The 24,587-nt window shown below is 52.6% G+C and overlaps 2 protein-coding genes and 1 long non-coding RNA gene across 7 annotated transcripts; 2 read left to right on the plus strand and 1 right to left on the minus strand.

Annotated features, from left to right (window-relative positions):
• Positions 1-497: 497 nt before the first annotated feature.
• Positions 498-9,494, plus strand: HMGA1 (high mobility group AT-hook 1). 3 transcript variants are annotated; one of them, XM_045543521.1, is made up of 6 exons: positions 498-706; positions 949-1,062; positions 4,231-4,409; positions 6,093-6,176; positions 6,857-6,907; positions 8,132-9,494. In XM_045543521.1, exons 3-6 carry the CDS (start codon positions 4,275-4,277, stop codon positions 8,183-8,185), a joined length of 324 nt encoding a protein of 107 aa, XP_045399477.1. In that variant the 5' UTR covers positions 498-706; positions 949-1,062; positions 4,231-4,274; the 3' UTR covers positions 8,186-9,494. The 3 variants fall into 3 exon arrangements, with proteins under 3 accessions (XP_045399477.1, XP_045399476.1, XP_045399478.1); XM_045543520.1 differs by having other exon boundaries at positions 589-726; XM_045543522.1 differs by having other exon boundaries at positions 589-706; positions 4,231-4,376.
• Positions 9,495-9,968: 474 nt separating this feature from the next.
• On the minus strand, positions 9,969-12,317 carry SMIM29 (small integral membrane protein 29). Of its 3 annotated transcripts, XM_045543524.1 has the most exons (5): positions 12,188-12,317; positions 10,920-11,103; positions 10,739-10,764; positions 10,298-10,403; positions 9,969-10,125 (listed from the first exon to the last, which is right to left on the minus strand). In XM_045543524.1, the coding sequence occupies exons 2-5, from the start codon at positions 11,028-11,030 to the stop codon at positions 10,060-10,062; spliced, it is 309 nt and encodes a 102-aa protein (XP_045399480.1). In that variant the 5' UTR covers positions 11,031-11,103; positions 12,188-12,317; the 3' UTR covers positions 9,969-10,059. The 3 variants fall into 3 exon arrangements, with proteins under 3 accessions (XP_045399480.1, XP_045399479.1, XP_045399481.1); XM_045543523.1 differs by lacking the exon at positions 12,188-12,317 and having other exon boundaries at positions 10,920-12,181; XM_045543525.1 differs by lacking the exon at positions 12,188-12,317 and having other exon boundaries at positions 10,648-10,764; positions 10,920-11,012.
• An 879-nt stretch (positions 12,318-13,196) lies between these two features.
• On the plus strand, positions 13,197-23,308 carry LOC123632831. The gene is made up of 2 exons (XR_006733480.1): positions 13,197-13,296; positions 22,850-23,308. It is a non-coding gene; the product is annotated as an uncharacterized LOC123632831 (long non-coding RNA).
• Positions 23,309-24,587: the final 1,279 nt, after the last annotated feature.

A 24,587-nucleotide genomic window follows, 5' to 3' on the forward strand; every position in this document is an offset into this window, starting at 1 on the left:
CCTTGACTGTGGTTCGCTCGTGGCCTTTAATAAACCAAAACACTTTGGATTTCACAAGTTTCACGTTTGAATTTCACAAGACTTGTATTGCACCAGTTAGCCACACGCAGGTTGACACTGAAATGCACATGCTGACACCTGTCCGCCCCGGGGAAATCTACGCGCCGTCTATCTGGGCGAAGGGGGAGGCGTGTAGGCCGCAAAATTCTCCCAACTAGCGCGTTTCCCTGCACCCGCTCGGCCCACGTGGATGCCCGCCCGCCCCCGCACGCTTTAAGGGGCGCAGACCACACGCCCAGAAGACCCCAGAGCGGACGCCCCCCGGAACCCCTGCTCCAGGGAGGAAGGACGCCCAGCTCTCCCCCGTGAAAAGCTCCTTCGTGACTCCTCTGCGTGGCCCTTCCGGCATCTTCTCGGCGCGGGACCATGAGGAGTGGGCTGTCCCCTTGGCTTCGCAGCTCAGGCCTCCCGCACGCCCCTCCCCGCCGTCAGCACCCACCCGCGCGGCGGCGGCTGGCGGGCGGCCGCCCTTTTAAATCCCCGGACTCATTGGCCCCGCCCCCTCAGTGACACGGCTGGCGCGGGCGGGCCCGTCCCCCCTGCCCCTGGGTCGCTCTTTTTAAGCTCCCCTGAGCCGGGGCTGCGCTCCTCTAATTGGGACTCCGAGCCGGGGCTATTTCTGGCGCTGGCGCGGCTCCAAGAAGGCGTGAGTTCGCGGCCGCTCTGGTGGCTTCTTTTTTTTCATATCTATAATTTAATTAAATTATTTATTTATTGAGGCCGCGCACGGGCCGTGCCCAGCTTCCTGCCCCTCGCCATCCTTCGGGGGAGGGGGAATATTTTTGTCCCCCCGCCTGGATGTGACATATAAATACCCCGCGGGGGCCTGGGCGGCGAGCACGCGGCGGCGGCGGTCTCTGAGCGCCTTTGCTCTCTCCCCGGTTTCAGATCCGCATTTGCTACCAGCGGCGGCCGCGGCGGAGGCAGGCCGGTCCTCAGCGCCCAGCACCGTCGCTACCGGCAGCCCGGAGCGCGCACCGCAGGCCGGCGGCCGAGCTCGCGGTGAGTCGTCCCCGGGGCCCGCGGCGGCGGCGGCGGAGGGGGGCGCCCGCACCCCCGCCTGCACGCCGCCCCTCCTGCGAGCCGCCCGGGGCTGCAGCGCGCGCCGCCGGCTTTATTCCCAGGCCGGGGCGGCGCGAGCCGGCGGCGGGGGAGGGCCGCGCGGCGCGGGGGCGGGCGGCGGGGCCCGGCGGCGCGGGGAGGACGCCCGCACCCCTTCCCCCGCGACGCGGACGCCCTGCGGGGGGCGGGGACCCGGGAAAGGCGCGCGGTGGGGGAGGGGGCGCGCGGCTGCGGCGAGCGCGAGTTGTGCACCCGGCGGAGCCCGGTGCACCTCGCGCGGCGGCCGCTCCCGCCCGAGCCCGGGGCGGGGAGAGGCACGGGCTGCGGCGCCGCGAGAGAGTGGGGGGTCGGCGCCCCCTGCAGCCTGGGGAAGTTCTGGAAGTGAGGGGGATGGGAAGGAACCCCGAAATTCGGCCCTCCTCCGTCTCGGTATTTCGCCTGGTGTCCCCTACGCAGATGAGGCCGGATCGCGGGCCTGGGTTTGGGGCTTCACCCCGACCCCACCTCTGGCCTGGCCCGCGCCTCCTCCGCCCCCAGGGCCGGGCCTGCCCTCCGCCCCCACAAACTGGTTTCTCTGCTTTGCTGGGCTCTGTTGGAACTAGTCCCTTTGACTCCCCGTTTCTGTTTTTTCCTGGGGTTCTATTTTGCGGGGAGGGCGTGCAGCGGGAGGGGGCTTTCTTCCTCTCCCCCGCGCCATCGCGCGCCAGGTTTCCTGCCCCAAGGCGGGTTTGGGTGCCCCCTCTGGCAGGAAGTGGGGCCGGTGCACCCGCGTGGCGGTGCATGCGGTCGGGGTGCGCTGGTTTCCCGCGCCTGCAGGAGTGGCCTGCGCCCCTCCCCCCGCGCGTCTTGGCCCCTAGTCCCGCCGGTCGGCCTGCAACGGCCTGGTGCAGACACTTGCAGAGTCACCCTAGGTCCGGCTCTGGAGCAGGATGCGACAGGGTCTTAAACCAGCCTCTAGGCGGGAAGCAAAGTGGCGGGCTGGAAGGGCCACCGGGAACCTACTCCATCCTGCTAGCCAACTTGCTGTGTGACCTTGGACAGCTGATCAGGCTTCTCGGGGCTACCTTTTATTTATTTAATTTTTAAAGTAAAGGCCATGATGATTTCCCAGGGTAATTCTTGCAGAGTCCTTAGGCGTTCGAGGAGCTCGCAGAGGTGTACGGAGACAGGCTTGAGGCCCCAGAGGGCTCAGTGCAAACTGAGGGATTGGGTTTGGGCCCTAAATGTGGCTTCTCCGGGACAGGCCTGTGGTGTTCAGAAACAGGTGGAGGAGACAGCGTTTCTTGGCCTCACATGAGGGCCTTAGGCCTTCATTCAGTTCCTGGGGGGTCGGCTGTGGGGGAGGGGTGGACTAAAGGGTCCCCAGCAGCAGGAGATGGGGAACACACCAGATGGTACAAGTAGGGCTCCCAGGGAGACCCACCAGGATCCCCAGGCAGGCGGGCACAGGCTCTCAGGGATTCCAGACTGGCTTTGCCCAACTCGAACCCCTTCCGTGAGGGGCCTCGGGCAGACCTCATGTGAGGTCAGCACTCATTTAGCTGATTAATTTTGATGTTTAGTTTGAAGGGGGACCTGTGGTGTAATATAAGATTCTAATCACTGCCTATAATTACAGAGCAGACCAAGCCACTAATGATGGAGCAGGATAAATCACCAACCACCTTGTTTAAGAGGGTCTCCAAATCTAAAATATTACAAAATAGAGTAATTACCAGACAAAGTTTTGCTGTCTGGAAGATCTCTAGATGCTTGAGGCTGGGGTTGGGGAGGCAGTGGGGGGCGGGGAGCTCAGGCCCTCCAAAAATCACAAGTTTGTGAAAATGTTTTTTCCTCTCATTGGGTTAAAATTAGAAATTGCTTCAAAAGCTGAAAAGAGGAAAGAAAAATCATTTTCAAATGGTCTAGTTCTTATTTTGGGTAGGGTGAAGGTTTCTTTACGTTGTTTTAAACTATTAACCTAGTTTGGTCCTTGAAGCAGTCTGCAGAGGTGGTCAGATGCCCCATCGTTACCCCCCCCTCACGGGTTGGGAGGCTTTCAGAAGTGGAGCTGCTGGGCCCGCCTTTTACCAGGGGCAGGCAGGGATTGATCACTGGGAAAGTGTCCCTGTAGGTCTCTTGAATCTCATCAGTCTGTAACTTGGGGGTAAGGAGTGGGATGGAGGTAATGTAGGACCCTCGCTGTTCCCGAATAACACAGTGCAGACCCTCCTTGCAGCAGGAGGTATTAGGTAAACTCAGAATGAATGGGGTGAACTAAACCCCAGCAGGCTTCTGAGAAGAAGGAAGATGCTAGAAAAGGACCAAGAAGCTTTTAGGGTCAGCCCTGCCAGGGCCGCAGGGGGCCAGCTAGGGTCTGTCAGGAGGGATAGTGTCAGCTGGAGAATTCCCTGCCCGTCTGACTGTACGTGGGCAGAGCCAGGGGTAAGGGGAGAGGAGGACACCCTTCAGCTCTGGACCCATTTTCCTTTCCCACCCTACCCACAGCAGGTCCAGCCATCTTCCTCCGTCAGCCATCCTCATCTCTGAATGGGGACTTTACCCTCAGAGCAGAGGAGAAGCTGGTGGGTGGGCACCAACCCTGGTTGTGTGATTGACGCTTTTGCCTTTTAGCATTTAGTTCTGAGGCTTGGACCATGCCTGTCAGCGAGTGGGCAGGGGATTGTCGGCCATGGCTGCCAGATCCCAAGGTCTCGTTCTTTCCAGTTTCCTTCTGGTCCCCTCTGAACTGTCTGGGCTCCCCTTAAAGAAAGGGCAGCTGGGGGTCCTGGTGATATATCAGCCCCCACCGTGCCCACACCTATTGCCCCACCCATGCAGCTGGGTCTGAGCTGGCTATATCTCGGAGCCTGTGGGGTGGTGTCAGGCAGGACAACAAAGAGCCCTTCTGAAGAGGAGATAAGGAGCTGATTAGGGCCAACGGCCCTGCCCCACCCTGTGGCAGCATGCTGGGGTGGCAGACCCCCTCCATGCTGAGCAGGGTGGAGGCCTGGGGTCCACTGGGAGCCGGCAGTTCCCTGCAGTGTGCCTTGAGGGTAAGGGGTGGTGAGGGGTTAGAAAGTGGCCAGAGCGAGATGTTTGTTTAAATCCACTCTTCCCGTCTCCCAGCATCCCAGCCATCACTCTTCCACCTGCTCCGAAGAGGAGGGAAGATGAGCGAGTCGAGCTCGAAGTCCAGCCAGCCCCTGGCCTCCAAGCAGGAAAAGGACGGCACTGAGAAGCGGGGCCGCGGCAGGCCGCGCAAGCAGCCTCCGGTGAGTCCCGGGACAGCGCTGGTAGGGAGTCAGGTGGGTGTCCGAATCTTTGCCTCGGGGGTACCCTTTTGGGCTAGGGAGGGGCCTGATGTCTCAGCAGCTGGGAACATGCTGGGGGGTGCAGAATCATTCCTTTGTTTGTGTTTACGTGTCCTCCCCACCTGTGTGTGCTCCTGCCCCATGTGTAACGCTGGTCAGGTCCTCCCGAGACCCCAGGAGAGAGCTGGGGCCCAGATATTCAAGGTGGGTTCTGAAGCCAATGCCTATGCCGTGGGGTAAACCACCCACTTTTTTTTTTTCTGGTATACTGTGGACCAATGAATTAGCAAATGAAAATGAGTGCACATAAAATTACTGTCAGTTTGCTGTAAAAGTTTCTAAGTGACTTACTGTCAATTTCTGTACCTGTCATCCAGGCTGGTTCATGCATAGGCCACACTTTGGGTCCACTTTGGGTAGTCTTGGAATGGGCTTTGCCCCTGGTTCTTTCAATGGAAATTGAAGCCCAAGAAGTAAAAAATGTTGGGGAATTGTTGGCAGTGGCCCTCAGAGCCCTGGTGCTGCTCCCCACATAAGATCTCACAGGGCGAGACAGCCTTCCTGCCGCTGTGGGGCATCCTAGGGAGCGTGGCCAGCTGGGCCTTCGTGGTGAGATCTTTGCTTCCCAAGAGGCAGCTGTCCCCCACTCGAGGGCTGGCCGGAGAAGCCCAGTCACTAACCTTGGCTGGGGAAGAGAAGAGGTGAGAGCAGGAATCAAGCTGATCCTTGCCCCTTACACTTCCAGGCAGAGTTGCACCTGCAGGTCTTTCCCACCTGTGAGGTGGAGTGTGGTCTGTACTGGCGAGTCTCTGGGCCTTAAGGAGACATGAGCTGTGAGGAGTCTGGTGGCATTCAACTGCCACCTTCAGAGCCAGGGGTTGGGGGACTTGTCCTCCTCTTAGCCTGTCCCTCGCCTGTTACCTGTGGTCATGGGAGGAACCGTGTTGGGTTACTGGAGCATGGTTATCATAAACAGCCCATGGGCAGCTGCCCTGGGAAACAGTAGCTGCCAGGCTTTTACTGCCTAGCTTCTATGCATTATGCAGAAGCTTTTTATTCTGTCTTGAGCTTATTAAAATTTCAGTGGCAACAATGGCAGGGATCTCTGGGGTCCAAGCATAATTCTTCTTCCCTGGAGACATCCTAGGAGGGGTCCTTGGACCTTCCCCCTTGGCTGCATCCCCAGCAGTCTCCAGCCAAATCATCTAGAGGGGTGGGCAAGTTATCTAGACGGGTGGCAGCGGTCCTGGCCTGGTGCTAGATACTTGCACACATTGACTTTCATAACACCCTGCAAGGTAAGTCTCGTCACCATTTACAGGTGAGGAAACAGGCTCCAGCATGGTGTCCTCAAGATGCATGGCAGAACTGGGCCTTAGGTAGAGCCACCTAACATTGTCTTTCTGTCCCTGTGACAACTTCCCAAGGGTCTTCTGACCATTTTGTTGTCTCAGAAACCCCCAGGGACTCAAGGGGAAGGTGAAGAGGAGCTTTGCAAAGATGGTCCCGTTGAGGCCCTGGGTCCTGAAGGGCTTGCCGCCGGGGCTCACGTGGACTCCTGGGTCGAGTGATTCTTGCTGACTTGACCCTGCTGGGGTGGAGCAGAGGGGGCTCTGTCTCCTGGAGGTGCTGAGAAGGTGGTGACTGTGTCTCTGACTGCCCCATCTGTCTTTGCAGAAGGAGCCCAGCGAAGTGCCAACACCTAAGAGACCTCGGGGCCGACCAAAGGGAAGCAAAAACAAGGGTGCTGCCAAGACCCGGGTGAGGCTTGAGATAGGGCCACTGCTGGGCACATGTGGAGCAAAGGTCCCTGTGATTTCTCCATGGCCACGGCTCGGGGGAGGTCTGGCTTGTCCTGACTCCGCACCCCTTTCCCTGGCACAGGGGTGGCTATGTGTCTTTGCTAATTGGGGAAAGCTGGCTGGTGACTGAGGCCTCACTTATATGGGGTTGGTCCTGCCCAGGACAACAAGGAAATCAAGGCAGAAGTCCTGCAGCTGGAGAAAGTCCTGGTCTGGAGAAAGTCAGAGTGGGCAGAGTGGAGGCCTCTCTGCCGACCCCTGGGCTGAGAATATTACCTTCTGCCCTTGGGTGCCCTGGAGCCTGAAGGGGTGGGGACAGCAGCAGAGGCCAGATTCACAGTGGCATCAGGCTTTCAGAAAAGTTGTTTTGTTTTTTATTTTATTTTTTCTAAGACACGACTCATATCCTCTGAGTCATGGGGGGAGGAGGGAGTAGGGGGCGTGTGTGTATGTTGAGGGGGGCTAGTGTGGCTGGCCAGTCATCGCCAGCTGGGCTTGGGTGGACCTGCTGGGTGCGAGTCCTGGACTGCCCTGGACAGAGGTAGGCAGGTCTGCTCCCCCCACCGCCCCAGGCATTGGTCATTGGGTGACCGCCGTTGAGCAGTTTTGACTGAGGGGATATTTTCTCTAACCCTCTAGAAAACCACCACAACTCCAGGAAGGAAACCAAGGGGCAGACCCAAAAAACTGGTAGGTGATGAAGCAGAGTCTGGGGCTCCCCTCATTGGCTCTGAGGGGAGGGTGTTAACACAGGTGCATAACCCTAAGCACCGGCCGTGGAAAGACTGTTCTCCCTGGCCTGCGGGGCCAAGAACAGTGGGGACGGTGCCCGGGGTGGGAGGGTGTTGCCCAGGGCTTCGAAAGGGCTGTGCCCATGAGAAGTGAGGGGTCCCGGGTACAAATCTCTAGTGGAGGGGGTGTTCCTACCTCCCTCTGCTCCTAGGACAGACTCAGAACCACTAGGACTCTCGGGAGTCATCCAGTCTGTCCCTCCATCACAGAGATGAAAGCCACAGGAGGAAGCAGTGAGGCTTGTCCTCACTGTGATCCTCTTGGGAGGTCAGGCCTGGGCCGGGTCACTGCTGGGTGGGAGTTGCTCACAGAAAGCACCTCCATTTCTGGGCCCCCAAATAGCTGGTGGGGGCTAGGCGGTTGAGTCAGGAGACTACGGGTACCTCTAGGGGTACATTGCGGTTAGGGCCATACCAGCCTTCCAGCTCCTGGCAGTTTCTTACCCTAACCTGCCCCCTCAACTCCAAGGCTTTCGCTCATTCCTCGAGCTGAGCCACCACTGGGGTGGGGGTGGGGGTTAGGGGGTGCTGCTGGCCAGGCCCCACGAGTGAGTAACAGGAAACAAGTTGTTTTGGAGTTTGTGCCTGTCACGGGGGCTGTAGCCCCATGTGTGGTGTCCCGACATTCCCGCCCAGTGAGTGAGCCCCGGCGGCACACACTTCCCCTTCCTCCCCACCCTGGCCTGGGGTCAGCCCTCGGCCACCGGGCTCTCCTGTGGGATAAGGCCACCTGGTTCCCCTGCACCCACCAGGGGGCTCATGTGCCCTCCAGCCACCACTTCCTTCCCGTGTCCCTTCCCTGGCCTCCCTCCCGTGCGGAGCCGTCCCCTCGCGTGCGCTGGGCCCTGCCCTCCTGCCCCCACCGCGGGCAGGGCCGAGGGGGCCTGGCTTCTGGCTCTGGGTGAGAGCAGAATGTGTGTGGGGTTTTTTTCCTCCTTTTAAATTCGTCCTTTTTATGAATGAAACCCGGCCGTAGAGGTTGCTGAGTCACCGGCACACTCAGCCCTGACTCATCCCCCTTCCAGAGATCGGGGAGTGCAGGGGGCGTGGGGGCCAGCCTCTGGGGGTGGAGGAGGAGGGGGCCGGGCCGGAGCTCGCACTTACAGCTCTGCCCACCTCACAGGAGAAGGAGGAAGAGGAGGGCATCTCGCAGGAATCCTCAGAGGAGGAGCAGTGACCGTGCGTGCCGCCTGCTCCATCACGGAGGAGCAGCTTCTTTCTGGGACTGGACAGCTCTGCTCCGCTCCCACTGCCCCTCCCCAGGCCCCCCATCACCACTGCCTCTGCCCGCCAGCCCCCCCCGCCCTCACCTCCACACACTACAGCACACCAGCCGCTGCGGGGCCCCTGTGGGCCGCGTGGGGGGCAGCGTTCCCCTGGCCTCAGTTCCCAGCCCCCTCCCGCCCGTGCACACACTCGCCCTCCTGGACAAGGCTAACGTCCCACTTAGCCGCACTCTGCGCCTGCCGCGTGTCCGCTCCCTTGGTGGTGGGGACATTGCTCTCTGGGCTCTTGGTTTGGGGGCCCCCTCTCTGCTCCTCCACTGTTCCCTCTGGCTTCCCATAGAGGGGCCTGGGAGGGCTCCCCTGGCCTTAAAAGGGGCCCAAGCCCCATCTCATTTTGGCACGTCCCACTCCACTGTCCTGGCAGCAGCAGGTGTGGCCAATGGAGGGGGGTGCTTGGCCCCCAGGATGCCCTCAGCCAGCCTGTGTTTTTGTCACCACGCGGGGCTCACCCACTTTCCTTCCTTCCCCACCGTCCCTTGTCTGTACACTAGGTTGGACAGCCCCCTTTGGGATACAGGAAGGAAGGCAGGAGGGATGAGTCCCCTCCCCCTCTGCACAGGGGCCCCAGCCCACCTTGCCCTCAGCTTGGAATCTGAGTACCTGTTGGAATGATGGAGGTGCAGTCCCCCTTGTCCAGGAGAGGCCCAGATTCCCTGTGGCGGCCACCCAAGTTGGGCTGGGTCTGTTTGCTGTACTCCACCTGCTCCCACCCTGCACTGGGGCACTAATAACAAGGAGCTGGCCCTGCCCCTGCCCAACCCTCCTGCTCCTCCCCAGCCCCCAAGGTTCTGGTTCCATCTTTCCTCTGTTCACAAACTACCTCTGGACAGTTGTGTTGTTTTTGTTCCATGTTCCATTCTTCGACATCCGTCATTGCTGCTACCAGCGCCAAATGGTCATCCTCATTGCCTTCTGTTCTGCCCGCATTCCCCTCCCCCAAGATGCTCTTTGTGGGGAAGGGGGGCTGGGGCGCAGCAGGCTGGGTTACCGACCACCCCAGTCCCAGGGAAGGTGGGGCCTTGCCCCTAGGATGCTGCAGCAGAGTGAGGAGGGGGCCCAAACTGACCATGAAGGGTGTAGGGGCCACCTCCTCCCCCTGTTCTGTCGGGGAGGGGGTAGCCATTATTTGTCCCAGCCTGGGGCTCCCCTCTGGTTTCCTATTTGCAGTTACTTGAATAAAAAAAAATATCCTTTTCTGGACTGAAGTCTGATGTGTATCCAAGAGTGGGATAGGTGGGGCAAAAACCAAGGGTGCAGTGGGTGGGGGTCCACCTTGGGAGGGGGTCTGCCCCAGGCTGGGGAGGGAGGACAAGCAGCATTGCAGTCAGCTCAGTGAAACTGACCACACCCCTCGCCACAAAACATTTTATTTACAAAATATATATACTGAATGCTATACATCCCATCCCTGCCCTGTCAGCATGGAGACAACTCAAAAGCCCTCTCAGGTACTTTTATGCCAAAGCCAAGTCCAGGAGGGCTAGAGAAACCAAAACCGACTGCCAGCCCCACTCCCACCCCGGAAGGAAAAGCTCCTGTTGGTGCCTGGGGGGCAGGTGGCAGGCTCCACGCCCATGGAGGGCTGAAGGCCTAGGTCGGTGAGGCAGGGCGTGGCTGATGTGCAGCGCTTGGGCAGTGGGTGCTGCTGGGAGGAGGGGGTACGGCGACCTGGTACCCAGCAAGGGAAGCTGGGTCAGTGCAAGTGGGAGGGGAAGCAGAACGCAGGGCCCTGGACATCCCAAGGCCCTCAAGGCTCTGTGTCCGGTCATGTCTTGACATCCAGCAAGGGCATCCGCTTGTGCTGGTAGCCGCTCTGCCAGCCGTGTACCACCTGTTGAGACCACACCACAGTGGGCTCTGGCCCCTGGGAGTCCACAGCACTTGGAGGAGGCACTCACTATGGTCACAGCCCAAGTGGGGGGGACTGAGGGCTCTGGTTTCAGGATGGGTGAGAACAGGGCCGCCCCCACCTCTGCCTGAGTCTGCACCCCCAGAGCGCTCACCTTCGGGTCTCCCACATCAGAGAGTAGCTCCTGCTCAGCCTCATGCAGCTCCTCAGCAGGGTCATAGCTGTACATGGGGAGCAGGTGATGGCGAAGCCGGTCCACTCTGGGGAGTGAGGAGGGGTCTCAGCCCAGGGGGCCCCCCACGACCCTCATCAAACACCTGACTGCCTGGTTTCCACTCCCTACCCCAGGGAGGGGCACTAACAGTGGGTGCCTTTTGGGACATACTGTGGCTCCAAAAATACAAGCCTGATTGTATGAAGGGGCCTCTCCCCAATGAGTAAACTGAGGCTGGGTAGGGAAAACAAATTTCAGGCTTGTAGCAGGATGGCTGAGGGACATCTTACAACTGCGCAGACAACCCGGATCCTATGGGAAGAAATGTAAGCAGAACACGAGTCGGCGGCTGGGAGTAGAACTGCGGCCAGGGACACTTACCGCTGCTTCTTCTGCACATACATCACCTGGAACAGAGACAGCACCGTGGAGGCTGCTGAGCCCAGGAAGCCCCACAGCCAGAGGGGCCCCACCTTCACACCCTTCACAGGAGGACAGGCCCACCCAGCCTCGGCCACAGCAAAGGTGTGGGTGTCTCTGTGTGTATGTGGGGGCTCCTTACCACAGCCACCACCACCCCGACCAGGGTGATGAGGAAGAAGGGTCCCAACACATAGCCCACCATGGAGTCGCTGTTGGCCTGGGGGGCATTGGGCACTGTGGTGTTACTCATGACATCGGCAGCAGGAGGGCTGGGTGGTCAGCATGGGCAGTGGTGCCTCGGGAGGGCGCCTCCAGTGGGCTCCCTGGGGAGGAGGAAGGGAGGTTATCGATTGCACACAGGGTGACAGCCAGACTCTGGATCCCTCCCCGAGGGCTGGACATCTATGAAAACTGGTCCCAGGTCAAACACTGGGAAGCGGATCCTCCAGGTGAAAGCACTGGGTGTAACCCTCCAGTGACTCTTAGCAGATCGCGGGTGGAAGGAAGGGTGCAGGGGAAAGCTCTGATCCGGGCCCTGAGTCCTGGCTAGCTCCTATCCCTCCATCCGATGCTGGTCAAATACTGGCACGTCTCAACTTCCGGGGAAAGATGAGGTGCAGGTTCCCAGCTCCTGCCCCAGACCTCCTGGGCCACTGGGTTGCCAGCACCTATCCAGTGGAGCAGAAAGGAGAGATCAGGCTAACACAGGAAGGCCCTGCGCTGCAGCCGAGGGGCGAGGTGGGAGCATCTGAAGAAGCTGGCGTCCATCCTGGTCCAATCCCACACTTCTGGCCATGGGCTCTATGCCCTCCTTGTCGCTGGTGTCACCTCAGATATATAGTTCGAACACTTCCACCATCGGTCTCGTGTGCCAAGGTGGACACAAGTGAGTAAAGCTGGATTGTCTCTTCGAGATGATGTCACCTCCCTCCGGTTTCCACCCGGGGCTCCGCCCAGGTCCCTCCTCTACTGGCCCGAGCTGACAGGCGGAGGTGGAGAGGGTCAGCCCTCACCAACAGAAGCAAGGAGACCATCCTGGGGCGGCTGCACGTAGGTGGCCCAAGGTCTCGGACCCGGGTTCGCCTGGGTCTCCATCAGAGGGCGAGGTATGAGCTACCTACCCCGTGTCCGTGTGGCACGGGGCACCAGACTGCCCGTTCCCAGTCGCATGCTCACCGTCCCAGGCCGAGGGGGTATGCCAGGGTGGGGAGGGCCGCCTCTAGGATGCGGGCCAGCACCGCCAGGCAGGAGGTAGCTCTCACGGCGCTGGGAGGATCAGGCCAGGGATGGGGGGTGTTGGGGGATCGCGGAGGGGCCGCCCTGCGCCCGGACATCCTGGAATCCCGGCACCCCGAGGCGTGGACCCGTGCGGCGCTCTGCAGCCCGGCCGACCTGACCATGCCTTACCTCCCGCCGCCGCAGCCGGGACAGCGACGCCCTCGGTTGGCTCTGGGGCCCCGGAAGAGCCGGCAGGCGCGTGATCAAAGGACCCGGGGAAATGGGCGGGGCCTCGGCGGCCGAGCGTGGCCAATCCAGTGGCGGGAGGCGGGCGGCCCGGAGCCGCGGGAGCCGCCAATCCGGAGGCGGGGGGCGGCGGCGCGAGGGCAGCGCGCCCGCGCTGGGGCCTCCCCGCGGCGGCAGGGGGCAGCCGAGGGCCGCGCGGCGCCGGGGAGCGCGCGGGGCGGGGGCGCGCCTTCCCGGCGTCCCCCGGGCCGCGAGGCCGGGCGTCCGTCGCGTCCACCGCTGTGGCCGAAGCCCCGGTGCAGGGTCCCGACGCGCTCTAAGGTGCAGCCCACGCGGTCTCCGTTAGCGTTTGTAGCAGGCCCCGGGCTGCGCTCAAGGGTGGAGCCGGGCCGGCCCGGCGAGCTCCTGCCGAGCCACGGGACCCCCAGGCCCGCCGCCCTCTCGCGCCTCAGTTTTGCCGTTTGTGAAACAGGCTGCTGTGAGGACTAAACGATGCCATGGGTGAGGAGCCTCGCACGTAGTGTGCCCTGAATGTCTCCTCCTGTTCACCTCTTTCCGGTGTGGGGCACCCAGACGGAGTAGCGGGGTGAAGTTTCCCTGGGTCACAGGCAACTTGCTAAATCGGCAAACTTGGGTCGGAGCTTTCGTGGTCTGATCTTTAAATTGACACATAATTAAACGGAGAAATCTGAGTAAGACTGGTGCCGTTTACCAATGTCGCTATCCTGGTTGATTGTGTTTGTCAGGTGTTACCAAGGGGTAAACTAAGCAACGTGTACAAGGGAGCTGTGTATTATTTCTCACAAACGCATGTGAATCTACAGTTACTCAAACATAACGTGTGTGTGTACACGTACATAGGTATGATTTATGTATGTGTGTATATATAGTTTTGTAGCAGGCCTTCCTCTACCCCCCTAACCTCCAAAATCACAGATGATTGGGAAAACTCTTCACTGCCCGGTGATGGAAACCACCCAAGAACATCAAGGTTGTGGCAGCTGAACCAAGCTGAAGCCCTCCTTGGGTCATCAGGTGGTAATGGGGACAAGGTACGTAGGTCATCCTGTTCTTTATTCTTGCCAGAAGAACCCTTAGGGGCATGTGTGAGATTCTGGGAGCCAGGCCCTACTAGTTAGAGGCAGCCAATGGTGGGGACATAGGGGGTCACTTGGTCTGGCCTTAGGTTTCCTCAGCCCCTTCCAGAGCAGGCTGGATGAGGGCCAGTCTGGCGCAGAGGCCTACCCAACTGGAAACCAGAGGGCAGATGGGAACTTTAATCTATTGCCTCCAGACACCACCCTCTGACTGTGGCAGGGAATCAGGGATAGAGGGAAAGGAATGAAAGAAATGCCCGAGTCTGGGAATTCCAGGTGAATCTCCTGGTGCTCTCAGGCCTTTGAGTCTGGAGAACAGGGAGACCACCCACCCTAGGCTTCTGCCAGAGCTTGGTCTTCACCCAACAAGGAAGTGGGAAGCATATTCTAAACTGAATGCAAACGAAAACAACATATCAGAATTTGTGGGATGTCTCTAAAATGGAGATAAATTTTTTAGCACTAAATACCTCTATTTAAAAAGAAAGAAAGAAAGAAAGGTCTTGTGTCAATGACCTCAGCTATCACTTAAAACCAAAGTATGGGCCGTGTGTGGTGGTTCACACCTGTAATCCTAGCAGGAGAATAGCTTGAGCCCAGAAGTTTGAGACCAGCAAGACTCCGTCTCTACAAAAAAATAAAATAAATTAGCTGGGCATGGTGGCACACACCCGTAGTCCCAGGTACTCAGGAAGCTGAGGCAGGAAGACAGCTTGAGCCCAGGAGTTTGAGGTTGCAGTGAGCTATGATGCCACTGCACTCTAGCCTGGGCAAGAGAGTGAGACCCTGTCACAAAAAGATAATAAAAACCAAGTATGCAGAAGAAAAGAAATAACAAACATCAATGCAGAAATTTAAAAAATTATAAAACAACAGAAAAATCAATGAAACCAAAAGGTGCTTCTTGAGAAGATCGATAAAATTTATAAATCTCTAGCTCTCTAGCCAGATTGATCAGGAAAAAAGAAGACACGAATATCAGGAATGAGAGAGGTGACATAACTACAGATTTTTCAGATAATAAAAGACTATTTAGGAACTATTAGGAGCAACCTTATGCCTATAAATTTAGCAACTTAGGCAAAATGCAGGCCAGCCTGGGCAACATAGTGAGACTTCATCTGGAAGAGGAAGAATAGGAAGAAGAGGAGGAGGAGGCAGAAGAAATGGAAGAAGAGGAAGAAAAGGAAGAGGAAGAATTATTTATAATAATCAGTTGGAACAGATACCAGCTAAATTTTAATAATGTATATTACTCCAATTCTGTCCTTCCCTTTATGTTGCTATTGATACAAATTTATCTTTATATATTGTGGTTATGTTAACAAAGACTTATAATTATGCATTTATTTTAAATCATATAGGAAAGAAAAAGTTATATACCAAAAATAAAATAATAATAGGTATTATTTATAATAATACATACATTTTATATTTACCTATGTAGTTACATTTACCAGTAATCTTTATTTCTTTGTATGGCTTTGAGTTACCATCCAGTGCCATTTTGTTTCAGTCTGGAGGACTTCCTTTAGCATTTCTTACAGAGCAGGTCTACTAGAAATAAATTTCCTTAGTTTTTGTTTATCTGGAATTATCTGTTCAATTTCTCCTTCATTTTGAAGGATAGTTTTGCTGGATATACAACTCTTGGTTGACAAGGTTTTTTCTGTTGTTTTTTTTTTTCTCTTGTTAGTACTGTAAATATATCATCCCACTGGTTTCTGGCCTCCATGGTTTTTGACAATAAGTAGGGTGTTTATCTTAGGATGTTAATGTAATCCTCATGATAACCACTAAGAAAACAAATAAAGAATATATAGAAAAGGAAATGAAGAAGAAATAAAAAATGTTGCACTAGAAAAAAAAATCAAACACAAAAGAACAAAAGAGGGCAGTATTGGAGGAATTGAGAAACAAAAAAGATAGGACATATGGAACAACACTGTGGCAGAAGTCACATCAGAGTCACCCACTCTGCTTGAAGGCAGAAGTCCTTCAATATAAGTAATCACATTAAATGTAAATGGATTAAATGTACCAGTTAAAAGACAGTGATTGGAGATGGCTGTACAACATTGTGAATATACTTAATGACACTGAATTGTACACTTAGAAATAATTAAAATGGTAAATTTATATTAATTACATTTTACTACTCGCAAGAGAGATCGGCAGAATGGATTTTTTTATTTTAATTTTTTAAATTTTTTAGAGTTGGAGGTCTGGCTATGTTGTCCAGGCTGGAGTGTGCTGGCTATTCACAGGCACAATCAGTGCACTGCAGCTCCTAACTCCTGACCCTGAAGCGATCCTTCTGCCTCAGCCTCCTGTGGACTACAGGCACGTCCCATGATGCTCACCTGGAATGGATTTTGAAATGATCCAACTGGACTTGAACAGACATTTCTCCAAAGAAGACATACAAATGGCCAATAAGCAAAAGAAAAGATGTTAAACATCACTAATAATTAGGGAAATGCAAATCAAAACCACAATGAGATACCACTTCACACCCATTAGGATGGATTATTTTAAAATAATAAATTAAAAAAACAATATGTATATTTTTTAAAAAACAGAAAATAACAAGTGTTGATAAGGATGCGGAGAAATTAGAACCCTTGTACACTGTTCATAGGAGTGTAAAATGGTGCAGCCACTATGGAAAACAGTATAGAAGTTCCTCAAGAAATTAAAAATAAACTGGGCACAGTGGTATGCACCTGTTGTCCCAGCTACCTGTAGTCCCAGGTTCAAATGGTTAATTAAAAAAGTTCAAGTATATCAAGTATATGTTGGTTGCTTTAGAGATTCACTTTATACCCAGAGACACAAATAAGTTGTAAGTGAAAAGATGAAGAAAGATATACCATGCAGAGTAACCAAAAGAGCGAAAATGGCTATACTAATAGTAGACAAAATAGGTTTTAAGTAAAAACTTGCCACACAAGACAAAGGACATTTTATATTGATAAAAGAATCAATTCATCAAGAAGATACAGCAATTATAAACACATACACATCAAACAACAGAGTCCTAGAATATATGAAGCAAATGCTGACAGAATTAAAGAAATAGTTTACTATTTTTTTTAGATAGAATTAAAGGGATTTAATTTTTAGAATATGGGGAGTAACTTAAATTCTCATGTGTCACTACTGGTGGTGTGACATGGTACAACCACTTTGGAAAACAGTTAAAATTTTCTTATACTTTTAAATATGAACCTAGTAATGATACATCAATTTCACACCCATAAAAAGAAAATGAAAATATGTGCCTTCAACAAATGTATACAAAAGTGTTTGTAGCAGCATTATTTTCTTTCTTTTCTTTTTTTTTAGAGGCAGGGTCTTGCTCTGTCACCCAGGCTAGAGTGCAGTGGTGTGATCATAGCTCACTGTAGTCTCAAACTCCTGGGCTCAAGTGATCCTTCTGTCTCAGCTTCTCTAGTAGGTAGGACTAGAGGCATGCACCACCATTCCTGGCTAAGTTAAAAACATTTTTTTTTTTGGTAGAGAAAGGGTTTTGCTATGTTGCCCAGGCTTGTCTCGAACTCCTGACCTTAAGTGATTCTCCTGCCTCAGCCTCCCAAATTTATTTATTTACTTTTTATTTTTAAAGAAATTTTATTTATTTTTTTGACAAATTATAATCATATGTGATTATGGGTTATGAAGTGATGTTATATGTATATCATGTAGAATGATTTAATCAAGCTAATTAAACATATCTGCCTCTTTAAATATTTATTCCTCCTGTCTAAGTATAACTTTGGACTCTTTCACCAACATCTTCCCATTCTCCTTACCCTGTGTCCTCTGGTGACCACCAATATACTCTCTGCTTCTATGAGTTTGATTGTTTTAGATTCCACATATAAGTGAGAACATGCAGTATTTTTCTAGAAATAGAAAGTTCTACAATAATAGTTAGAGACTTTAATACCTTCCTTTCGATAATGAATGGAATATCCTAGGTAGAAGATCAATATGGAAATAGAGGACTAGAAAAACATGATAAACCTACTGGACCTAACAGACATATACAGAATACTCCACCCAACCACAGCATTCATTCTTCTCAAGTGCACATGAAACATTCTCTAGGATAGACAATAGACAATAGGCCACAAAACAAAATCTTTTTTTTTTTTAAACAGAATTTCTGTTGCCCCCAGGTAGAGTGCAGTGACATCATCATAGCTCACTGCAACCTCCAACTCCCAGGCTCAAGTGATCCTCCTGCCTCAGCCTCCTGAGTAGCTGAGACTACAGGTGCACACCACCATGCCCAGCTAATTTTTTCTATTTTTGATAGAGACAGGGTCTTGCTCTTGCTCAGGCTGGTCTCAAACTCCTAAGCTCAAGTGATTCTCCTGCCTTGGCCTCCCAGAGTGCTAGGAATACAGCGTGAGCCACCTCACCTGGCCCAAATCTTAATCAATTAAAAAAACCTCCCAACAAAGAAAAGCCCAGGACTAGATGACTTCACTGGTGAATTTTTTTACTAAACATCTAAAGGAAAATTAATTCCAATCTTTCTCAAACTATTCCAAAAAAATGAGAGGAGGGAGTACTTCCTAACTCATTCTAATTCATTATTTCCCTGATACCAAAGCTAGACACAGACACAAAAGAAGACTACAGGCCAATATCCCTTATTAACATAGATATCAGCCCATAAAAGAATTCTCAATGAATTTAAAAAGATTGAGCTCACATAAAATATCTTCTCTGACCACAATGGAATGAAGCTAGAAATCACTAGCACAAAGAAAACTGGAAAATTGGCCGGGCATGGTGGCACATGCCTGTAATTCCAGCACTTTGGGAGGTGGAGGTGGGAGGATCACTTGAACCCAGGAGTTTGAGGTTATAGTGAGCCATGACTGTGTCACTGTGCCCCAGCCTGGGTGACAGAGTGAGACCCTGTCTTTAAAACAAAACAAAAAACAGAAAATCTGCAAATATGTAGAAAGTGAACAACACACTCTCTTAAACAACCAGTGGGTCAAAGAGGAAACAACTAAGAAAATTATAAAATAATTTAAACCATTGAAAACATACTAAAACTTATGGGTTGTAGTAAAAGTGGTACTCAGAGGAAAATTTATAGTTGTAAATGCCGAAAGATCTCAAATCAGTAACCTAACTTTACACCTTAAGGAACTAGAAAAAGAAGAGCAAACTAAACCCAAAGCCAGAAGGAGGGAGGAAACAATAAAGATTAGAGCACAAACGATATAGAGAGTTTAAAAAAATAGAATCAATGAAAGCAAAAGTTGGTTCTTTGAAAAGATCAGAAAAGTTAACAAAACTTTAGTTAGACTGACTAAGAAAGAGAGAGAAGATGCAAGTAACTAAAATTAGAAATAAAAGCAGAAACATTACTATTGGGGATATTACTATTGACTTTATGGAAATTAGGATGGTTATAAAAGAACACTATGAACAATTGCATGCCAACAAATAAAATAATCTAGATGAAATGGACAAATTCCTAGAAACATACCAATTATAAAACTGATTCAAAAAGAAATAGAAAATCTCAACAGACCTATATTAAGTCAAAAGATTGAATCAGTAATCAAAATCTCCCAACAGGCCGGGCGTGGTGGCTCATGCCTGTAATCCTTGCTTTCTGGGAGGCCGAGGCGGGAGGATTGCTCAAGGTCAGAAGTTCAAGACCAGCCTGAGCAAGAGCGAGACCCCGTCTCTACTAAAAATAGAAAGAAATTATCTGGACAGCTAAAAATATATATAGAAAAAATTTAGCCGGGCATGGTGGCTCATGCCTGCAGTCCCAGCTACCCGGGAGGCTGAGGCAGGAGGATGGCTTGAGCCCAGGAGTTTGAGGTTGCTGTGAGCTAGGCTGATGCCACGGCACTCTAGCCTGGGCAACAGAGCAAGACTCTGTCTCAAAAAAAAAAAAAAAAGAATTAATACCAATCCTACTCAAATTTTTCCAAAAAAATAGGAGGGCATACTTCCCAGCACATTCTATGAGGCCAGCATTCTCCTGATCCCAAAGCCAGAGAACAAGATTGCACAAGAAATCTACACACCAATATTCCTTATGAATATAGATACAAAACTGATCAACAAAATACTATTACAGCAAATCCAATACAATAGCACATCAGAAATGATTACATACCATGACCAAAGGGGAGTTACCCCACGAATGCAAGGATGGTTCAACATAGGAAAATCAATGTCATACGTTAATAGGCCAGTGTGGACAACAGGACAGTAACATATCCCATGTGTGTTCTTTCAGTCTACTAATAATCTTATTTATGAGGTAGATGTCATTAGTTACATTTTGGAATTAGGGACTCTGAGTGACTTGAGGCTTCAAAGGGTAGTTAGTGGGTCTGGGCACGTTGGGCCAGCCTGGCAAGGATGAGCCTAGGCCACGTGACGGTGGGAACAAGACCACCCACGTGATCATTTCAATGGAGGCAGAAAAAGCATTTGACAAAAACTCAACACTCATGATAAAAACACTTAGCAATCTAGGAATAGGAGGATAGCTTTTTCAGCAAATAGTGTTGGAACAGTTGGATATCTACATGCAAAAAAAAAATCAACTTTGATCTATACCTAACAACATATATAAAACTTGATGATTCCATTTATAGAAAACTCTAGACAGAAAGCAGATTAGTGTCTGCTTGGGGCTGGGGGTGAGGGTCAGGAGAGAGGGAGCACAAACGGACGCAAAGGTACTTTTGGGGCTGATGGATATGTCTGTTACCTTGGTCGTGGTGACAGTTTCATAGGTGAACACTTCATAGGTCAAGACCTCCAATTGTGCATTTTAAATATATTCAGCTTATTGTCTGTTAATTAGATCTCAATGAAGCTTTTTAAAAATGTGATAAAGAATGCCTTAAAAAAAAAGAATGGAGCACTCAATGGTGATCAGTACATATTTATTTTAGAAACAAATTAATGCCATTAGTGACTGGTGAGTCCATAGACTAAGCCCTAGGGATTGGGACACGGGAGATACACTAAGAAAGAGGAACTGAGACGGCAGCAGCATCTCGCAGCCAGCACCACGCCGCCAGGCTGGCCCAAAGTGTCCCAAGCCCAGACGCTGCTTCCTTCCACGACCTTTCCTGCATTGGCTCACTTTTGTGTGTGAAATTACTTCGTGTTCCCCGTGCAGCCCGTGATTTCCTACGTCTGAGCCTTCGCTCCGGCCATTCTTCCACGGCCTCTGCCAGCTGGAAGCCCATCGGCCCCTGGGGGAGGCTGCAGCAGGGGCCGGGGCAGCCTTAGGCGCCCACCCCATTCTGGGGTACGGGCTTGGTGGAGCCGGGCAGGGCCAAGGCTCAGGGGTGAGCTGCCCATGGCGGGCCTGCCTGTCCCCAAGGCATGCGTGAGGCAGGATAAGTGGGTCCTGGAGGTGCTTCAGAGGGAGCCCCTCACTGACCAGCCCCTGACAGCACCCGATATTTGCAAGGTGTGTGTCCTTCATCCTGGCTTTCCTTTGCCTTCCAAACCTGCCCCACACCCCGCCTATTTCCCCCACGGCCCCCTGTCTCCTCCAGGCTTCAGCTGCCCCAGCGACAAGGTGAGCATGGAAGTACCTGCCTCTCAGGGCAGAGGTGAGGGCCCAGGGCCTGGGCCCTGGCCCCGTGCAGGCAGTAGGTGTTCAAGGAATTGTCTCAACTGATGGAAGAGTGTTTTGTAAATCGGCAAGCACAAGAAAAATAATACTAGCTGTGTAATTGGTTCACACAACTTCCTCAGAGAGATTTTGCTCCAAGCAAAACAAATTTCTGTCAGCTCCGCGCTGCAATCTGCAGGTCCCCATAACTGCCCTCCTCATTTCAGCCCCAACCCAATCTCGGCTTCCTTTGCCTGGCAGGAAGTGGCCAGCCTCCCGTTAGCTCCTGTCCCAGGTCTGGGAAAGTTCACAGGATCCTGAGCTGAGAGATAACAGGAGTAGCAGGAACTACGGGTTTCCTCCCTCTGAAAAAGCACCTCTCCCCGTCCTGGGGAAGGGGCCTCAGAGGACAGGCCTCTGTCACGTGCTTGTTGTGATTGGCCAGTGGGTGCCACACGGGTTGAGTATCACCCTTACCCCAGAGGAAAGGACCTCTGTACTGTGGCTCTCCCCCACTCCCCCAAACGTCTCCCGCACCAGGTTACTGAGGGCATCTTGCATTTGCTTCCAGATTTGGGGGAAGTGAAGGGGTGTTTGTGGGGAAGTGTTGAGAGGACAGGGTGACACAGGGCACCCGTTCCTTGTGTGGTGGACACCTCCAAAATGCCATTTGGCCCTTTGCTTGCTCCAATCCACATTTCATTTCCTGGGTACCTGCTCTGTGCTGCTCAGCTGGACACCAACAATGGAGAGAGATTCTCCCTGCCTTCAGAAGTCAGCTTCAGAATGGGCGCACGTCTGAGGGGACACACAGTCTAGCTTAGGGGGAAGGATCTCCGAGATCTTTCCCAAAGGAGGGCACAGGACGTGTGAATCGTAAAACAGTGCAGTGGCGCAGGATACATTTGCAAAACTGCAAAACGTCCTGTGAGGCTGGGGGAAAAGGTGAGGCAGTGGCAAGACATCTGTCTGGTGGGTGGGTGGGGTCCAACTTACAAAACATGCTGGGTACTAATCCAAGGAGGTGGCACTTTACCCTGAAAGTTATGGCTATGTGTAGGAAGAGAACCAGAAGTGTGGCCAGGGACACTGGGGGACAGGGGGGTCAGTGAAATCAGATGAAAACAGATGAGCAGCCTTTCGACCAGTCAATGTGGCAGTCACTGGCCATCGGCATGTGGCACTGGAGGCTGGGTGGAGGGGAGGCACGAACCCACCATGCCCCTGTGGGTTTTCTCTGAGCAGCCTCAATTCGTAAATAGGAGGGGACAGGAATGGATGGATGAATTCAGGGTTGGCATTCTGAGAGAGACTGCAGTGCAAGGACATTGCACAAGAAAAATGGAGCAATTAATGGTGACTGAATGGTCAATTGATGGACTTGGGGTCCGGACCTGGCACTGGCTGGATAGAGTTTTGTGGCCAGAGGGATAACCATTTTTTTTTTTCTTGAGACAGAGTCTCACTCTGTTGCCCTGAGTGAGTAGAGTGCCGTGGCATCAGCCTAGCTCACAGCAACCTCACACTCCTGGGCTCAAGCAATCCTCCTGCCTCAGCCTCCCGAGTAGCTGGGACTACAGGCATGCGCCACCATGCCCGGCTAATTTTTTCTATTTTTAGTAGAGACAGAGTCTCGCTCTCGTTCAAGCTGGTCTCGAACTCCTCAGCTCAAGCGATCCTCCCACCTCAGCCTCCCAGAGCGCTAAGATTACAGGCGTGAGCCACTGCACCTGGCCTGGGATAACCATTTTTAAAAAGATTTTCATGTCAACAGAGACAGAGCAGCTAGCTACTTACAGCACGGCCAGCGACCGGGCTGTACCCTCAGAGTTTCAAGCCAGAATACCAATGAAAAGTCCCTTCTCTTGTGTCTATTTCCAGATCTGTAAAACAGAGGCCTGGACTAGATGATCCCTAAAACCCTCCCGCCTCAACAACCATTCGCTGCTAGTGTCTTATTCGCATCCTCTTCACACCTGAGTGCAACGGCCACCACACACCCTCAACAAACGTTGTTGAGCACCTGACGGGGTCTCGGCACATCACCAGAGCCCAACCTGCTGACCGAGTGATGGTGGTAACCCAGGAAGTTCCTCCCTCAGCCTCTCCACAGCCCTTCCTGTGGGGTGTTTGGGGCCCAGCTGCAACTCCAGCCCTCATTCCACACTCCACCTTCAGTCCCTGCTTGCCCCGGGCCATCTTACAGTGTAAAGTGACCATGAGAGAGGACTGCCAAGCGGGTGAGAGGGCAGGTTCTGTGTCAGTCCCCTTAGGTTTGACTGTGCTTCTTCTATTACCTTGGATGTGTTACTTCTATATTTTATTCTACAAGTTTTATGACTCAGTTTTCACATTTGTGAATTTATTTTCATGAATGGTGTGAAGTAGGAATCTAATTTTATTTTTCTCCACTTGGCTAGTTGATTGTACCAACACTACTTACTGCAGAACCATCCTTTCCCCACTCAGGGGCACAGCTCCTCTGGCTATTGCCCTATGCCTTTGAGAATTACGTTTGTCTAGTTCTTTTCCTTTAAAAAGCAGTCAGCTTCCCTAAGCCTGCATTTCCTTTACCATGACCTCCGTCCGCAGGACCACAGAGACTAAGTGGAAAGCAGCGAACAGAGCACCCAGCATCAAGGCCTGGAACACAAGAAACACTCAGTAGATAGTATCATCACCCCAAAATTCCCAACTTGATGCAGTCATTGATCTGTTTTAAAAACTGTTGGCTTCGCCAGTCATGTGGAATAAAGTTCGAATGCAGCCTGCCAAGCCCAAGCCACCTGACCCCAGCTTACCTTTCCCACGGCACCTCCTGCTTCTGCCTCCTCCCAGCCCGCTGTCACTATCATGTTCCAGACACTGCAAACCCAGTTCCCCGAGCACAGTGCCCTGCCCTCGCACATGCTGTCCCTGCAGCCGGGGACCCCTCAGCCCTTACAAACCCTCTCAGATGACGCCTCCCCTGGGAAGGGGTTAGGCACTCCCATGGGCTTCTTTTATCGCAATTATCACTTTGCATTGTGATTCCTGTGTCTGTAGTGAATGTGTCTTCTTTAGTAAACTCAGCACAGCCCTTGGCATTTCCCAAACAGGTGCCATCATTTAATGATCACACCCTAACTTTGGTGTCACAAACACTCCTCACTTATTTAACACTTGAAACAATCCTGCAAAGTAGACTTCTCTCCCACTGAACAGGACAGTAATTTGTCCAAGAACACAGAGTTTGTCAACAGCTGAACTGTGACCTGCATTCTGGTCTGATTCCAACACTCACACCTCTGTTACGCCAGGAAGCCTTGTGATGAGTGACTGTCCTTCCTCCCTTTTCTGAGCTCCTTACTTGCATCCCATCCTTCCATGGTCCTCCCACTGTGGCTCTCTCTGCCACTGCCCCCTCCTATTCCACCGCCAAGGCTCACTCTCCGCAGGCTGTCACCTCTCCCATTTCATGCCATCTGTCACCCAAGCAGGTGCCTCTGTGAGGACTGTGTGTCCTGGGTTTAGCACATTGCTGGTATTCAAAACATAGGACATGGAGCCTCAGGGCTGTGTCCTCAGATGCGGAGATGTTAGCTGGATATCACAAGACCAAGAAGATAAAATAAGCCCT

Source organism: Lemur catta, chromosome 2 (genome assembly GCF_020740605.2).
Source record: "Lemur catta isolate mLemCat1 chromosome 2, mLemCat1.pri, whole genome shotgun sequence".
Classification (NCBI taxonomy): domain Eukaryota; kingdom Metazoa; phylum Chordata; class Mammalia; order Primates; family Lemuridae; genus Lemur; species Lemur catta.

What these genes read in the sequence shown, in the direction of transcription:
- HMGA1 (XM_045543521.1), top strand. Translation starts at nt 4,275, where the DNA reads ATGAGCGAGTCGAGCTCGAAGTCCAGCCAGCCCCTGGCCTCCAAGCAG. An exon ending in CAGCGCTGGTAGGGAGTCAG is followed by an intron (nt 4,410 to 6,092) that starts GTGGGTGTCCGA and finishes CTGTCTTTGCAG; the next exon opens with AAGGAGCCCAGCGAAGTGCC. An exon ending in GGGGCAGACCCAAAAAACTG is followed by an intron (nt 6,908 to 8,131) that starts GTAGGTGATGAA and finishes CCCACCTCACAG; the next exon opens with GAGAAGGAGGAAGAGGAGGG.
- SMIM29 (XM_045543524.1), bottom strand. Translation starts at nt 11,030, where the DNA reads ATGAGTAACACCACAGTGCCCAATGCCCCCCAGGCCAACAGCGACTCC. An exon ending in TATGTGCAGAAGAAGCAGCG is followed by an intron (nt 10,404 to 10,738) that starts GTAAGTGTCCCT and finishes CTCACTCCCCAG; the next exon opens with AGTGGACCGGCTTCGCCATC. An exon ending in CTGATGTGGGAGACCCGAAG is followed by an intron (nt 10,126 to 10,297) that starts GTGAGCGCTCTG and finishes TGGTCTCAACAG; the next exon opens with GTGGTACACGGCTGGCAGAG.